The sequence below is a fragment of the Microtus ochrogaster genome (assembly GCF_000317375.1).
Source record: "Microtus ochrogaster isolate Prairie Vole_2 chromosome 14 unlocalized genomic scaffold, MicOch1.0 chr14_random_2, whole genome shotgun sequence".
Taxonomy (NCBI): Eukaryota; Metazoa; Chordata; class Mammalia; order Rodentia; family Cricetidae; genus Microtus; species Microtus ochrogaster.
The window spans coordinates 649,030-653,787 of record NW_004949097.1 but is presented as its reverse complement, the minus strand read 5'-3'; the positions used below and the strand labels follow the sequence as shown (position 1 = coordinate 653,787).

Sequence of the window (4,758 nt, the reverse complement as noted above, 5' to 3'; positions counted from 1 at the left end):
CCTCCCCTCCCCTCCCCTCCTCTTTCCTTCCCTCCTTCCACATTGAATGATGATAATGTAATATATGGAATGGGTTTCACTTTTAGTATTATACTTTCAGCTCATTTTTTATGTGCTTCTATAGGTACATGTATTGGACTGACTGGGGAGAAACCCCGAAAATCGAGCGAGCTGCTCTGGATGGTTCTGACCGAGTAGTTCTTGTTAACACTTCTCTTGGTTGGCCAAATGGCTTAGCTCTGGATTATGATGAAGGCACAATATACTGGGGAGATGCCAAAACAGACAAAATTGAGGTTTGTTTGTTTCTGTCATTTTAAAAAATAATTGAGACCATTGTTAAAATGATTTCTGGGTGAGTAGGAGTTTGATTCATAGTCTCTCAACAATCATCTGGGATTCCAGGATATTATTCCCAGAAGTCTTCCTCAGTTCACAGTTCTAGGGATAATGGATGTGTTCCACTTAATCCTAGCACCTCTGAGTTGTGTTGGTATAGGAAATGTGTGTTCCAGTGTTTCTGGTCTTAACAGCTTTTGTAAATGATTTTCTTTATTTTGGGTAAAGCAGCTACCTGAGTTTCCTAGAACCAGTTTCCATAAACCAAAATTATATAAGACCCATACAAGAAAACAATATCTATCTTATCTGTCTGTCTTATCTGTCTACCTACCTACCTATTTACCTGTATAGATATTGTGTGTGTGTGTATGTAACTTTTTGTTGTTTTTTGTTTGGAATTGGCAGTGGAATATTCAGTTTGTTACATAAAAATAAAAATTTTGTTTGTTTATTGAGATGTGGTTTCACTGCATAGATCAGGCTAGTCTCAGACCCATAATTTCTTGTGTTAGCTTCCCAAGTACTGGGATTGCAGGCATGTGCCAACCATACCACGTTAAAAGAAGTTTTAAATTGATTTGTGGACTGTATAGTAGAAATAGTTAACCAAATCCTGGGGGGGGGGGAAGATTTGCCAAGTGGTAGAATAAAGTTTGTGGGAGATAGAATTATGGTGAAAACAATCAGTAGTAAGTATTTTATCAGAATGTTTTGTAAATGGCACACCCTTGATACTGAGTGTGGATTGTGTGGATTAGGTTGTCCTTTTGGGGATTTGTGGCTTTTGTATAAGGAATGGCTTTGGCAAAAAAAATTTTTATAGATAGCCCCTTGCACATACCTTACGGATATGGAGTTTGGACTGTGGGACAGTTATTTTAGAAAGGGGATTCTGAGGAGTGCCAGGGATACTCAGGGAATAATGAATTAAAGGGCCTTCCTTCCAGAATGGAAACTTGAAATTAAAGAAACCCATTAATACATCACCAGTCACAAATATTAGAAATTACATTTTTTTCCCCTTACAGCTGGTTTCCATTAACAGAAAGTTTTGTATGGCCTAACTGTAATGTTTCTCCTTGGCTAGAGTTTCAGTGCTCCACCCCCATCCCAGTCCAAATTAGTATTTGGATCTTCAGCAGCTGGAGGGGAGTGCTAGTATGCCAGAGGTGATAGATTCGTGTTTCAGACAGATTGCTAGCTTTGTTTGCTTGACCATCTATCACTCTCCCTACATGAAGATGTTAGGAAAACAGCTAAATGCTCATGGATCTTAGAGGAAGTCCTGAGATTTTACACAGGGGGAAAATGTTTGATTTATTATCACCTTTTAAAAGATTTTTTCTTTTTGGCTTTGTCTTTTTTAGTTTATTGTGATTGACATGGAAAGAAAGGTATTCTTACTGAGAATATGGTATTCTCTTTCCCACTTTCAGGTATATTATTTTAGACACATAAATTTAGTCAGAGTCACAAGTAGTTGAGGGGCCTTCAAATAGAGACATGAAAATTTATTCATAAAGTGAGTACATCATAATTGATTAAATAGAATTTATTGTGTAGATGATGGAATTGTTTGTCCCTTTTCCTTCACTACTTCTTTGTGCCTGTGGTATTATTTGTCCCCTTGCTTAACATGCACAAAGTTTTGGTTTCTAGCACAGAGATGCTAATTGTTTGCCTTTCCCTCAAGAAGGGATGTGTGTGTGTCTGTCTGTGCAATCCATTCCCCCCCCCCCCCTCCGGACAGTGATAAATTTACTCTCAGGGAACTACAGAAAGGCTTCCTCTTTTTGCTCTGGAAATTTTGATGTGCTTTCACAAGTTAGATGTTGAGGCTCTTGCCCTTTCTTTTCAGACACATCTAGAACACAACAGCTACTCCTATTTATTCTGCTGCCTTCTTCCTTTCCTTTTTTTTTTTTTTTTTTTTTTTCTTTGATCTTGGCTGTGTTGCCCAAGCTTTGTTGTCCTGGGCTGCAGTGAATAGTACTAGTACCTTAGCCTCAGAGGGTTGGGACTAAAGTGTGTCACTACATCTTCCTTCTTAATCCCCCTTAACCCCCCCTTTAATGTGTAAAGTTGTCAATGGATAGCAGACTGAGTTGTAAAAGCACAGCACTTCATCTTGTATAATCTGAGGAGGAAAAGCATCCATTTTCTATCCTGAGACTAGCTGTCATTATGGAAGCCTATGCCCCCAGCATTTCCATCTCTGTGTACTTGGCAATAGGCAGATAATATTAAACTTGAAAAAATTGAGGAAGGTCTGTAATTTTAAAATTTAAGTGTTAGATTTTTGCTATATAGCAGAAGTTTCTGGGTGCTTTTCTGACCATAGTATGGATGATAAGATCCCTCTAATCCTTTTCTTTCAAGAAAACTTCCCAGCTTTGTCATACTGAGGGGTGGGGCTGCTCACTCCTGGGACTGTAAGGGAATATCAGACTATGGTAGCCCTGTTTGCTTCTGAAGACCAAATATTTCTGGTACACTTGAGAAGAAAAGATAGTTATCTGGTAAATCATTCTGTAGCACAATAATTTCTTGTGTTGTGAGTGGGGGACAAAGAAGTATTCAGAATGCGCAGGCCTTTGCTTCCTCAGTGGGTGGGGCTTGGAGCTACTTCTCTTTCTGTTGAAGTGGCAGGTGCCGGTTGTGTTGAGTTGACTAGGAATTCAGAGCAATGAAGGAAAGCATGGAAATTCTAACTCAGACTAGATTCTTTCTTACAGAGCTGTAGAAAGGTAGGCTAGATTTTCTTGTCACTTAGAATTGGCGTCTACAGATAGAGGCAGGACACAATGTTGTTAATGATGTCATGACACTTAGAATTGGTGTCTACAGATAGAAGCAGGGCACAATGTTGTTAATGATGTCATGACACTTAGAATTGGCGTCTACAGATACAGGCAGGACACAATGTTGTTAATGATGTCACTTAAAGAAAACTGGCGCCATACTTCTTCCATATAAAGATGTGTAGGTGAGGATAGTCTCCCTTAGCTCAGCAGCTGCTGTGGCTGTGTAGCTGTGGGTGGTGTTTAAAGGTGCAAGCTCGTGCTTGTCCTGCTGTTTCTGCAGTGCATGGGAATGCTGCCGTCATCTTGTGGGCAGACATTCGATAGCGTTTATGCTTTGTTCCTTAGGCTCCCAGTCTTTACTATAGTGTTTTATGGCTTCTTGTATTAGCAAAAAGAAGTTTTAGTTTTTCTGGTAAGGGAGATTTCAAAAATATTTCTCTTTTATATGACCTTATAGTTATAGGAAAACGATTATATTTTTGACAACATTCATGTTTTTGGTCAGGTGTCACTGCCCCAAACATGGTTTGTACCTAGCACCTGCAATACTGCTTACTAATAGCAAAGACCTGTCATTGATGCTTTAAAGCAATCCTTGCATAGTATAAAATTAAGAAAGTACTGTTATCCCCCACTCCTTTTTTTAGTCTGGCCTCAAACTCATTTTTCTGCCTTGGTCTCCTCCCTTCCCTTGGGAGACTACGAGAGTACATCACCCTATCCAGTTAAGTTGTGTGTTCTTGAGGATGCTTTCTTGTTGTATATTTATTTAATTAAAAAATTAAATTTTCATCATTTTTATCAAAATAATAATAATGTAACTAAAATTTCTTCACAGTTTTTACTGGGCTTTTTATTTGTCCCCTCTGCTAGTTCTGAGCTTCTACTCAGAGTGTAACAGCACTTGGTAATTACAGCTAAAACGATCTTGTCTTTTTGAACACATGTAGATTTGTTATAAATCTCTTACTGTAAGGTCCTTTACTTTGATAATACAGTAGAATCTGTAGGTTGTGTAGTCCAGATCTGATTATATGTGGCACCGTTTTGGGAGAGACAGGCGGAGATTATTAGAGCCTTCCGTACCGAGTAGTTTAGAATAAAGAGGTATTATTGTCTCTGTTGAAAACTTGGCAGTTGGTGAATGTTCTGTTTCATATTCTGAACCTGAAATTGCTGGGCTACATTTTCCTCTGATGACAACTTCCTCTGTTTTATCAATACCCTTATAAGGAAAATTCTTTTCCAAGTATTCCGATTTATTTTTAAAGGAATTTCTTTGTCTTGCATTTCTAGCCTACATAATGTGAAATTCTGTCAGAATACCCATAGTTCTGTTTATACTGCTTTTCTTTGTTGTTGATTTCTAAGATTAATAATTATAACAATATAATTATGTTTTATAAAGAGAAAGCTATTGATTTTATGTGCCAAGTGTCAACAAGTCCTTCCTTTTAAGTTTTTGCCAGTTTATAACTTCATTATTTAGAATTGATTATTCTTTCAGTTTGAGACATCTTTGAGATTAGTGTGTTTAAATTCCTGCATCTTTGCCTGTTTGTACTTCTTCACCACACGGTGTGTGTGGTTTTTTTTTTTTGTTTTTGTTTTT

At 37.8% G+C, this 4,758-nt stretch overlaps 1 protein-coding gene across 1 annotated transcript in view; it reads left to right on the top strand.

Annotated features, from left to right (window-relative positions):
• Positions 1–4,758, top strand: part of Lrp6 (LDL receptor related protein 6) — a 130,078-nt gene that overhangs the window by 64,929 nt on the left and 60,391 nt on the right. The window contains exon 7 of the mRNA XM_005364492.2: positions 125–296. Within this exon, the coding sequence (XP_005364549.1) occupies positions 125–296 (172 nt within the window). The remainder of the gene's footprint in view (positions 1–124; positions 297–4,758) is intronic.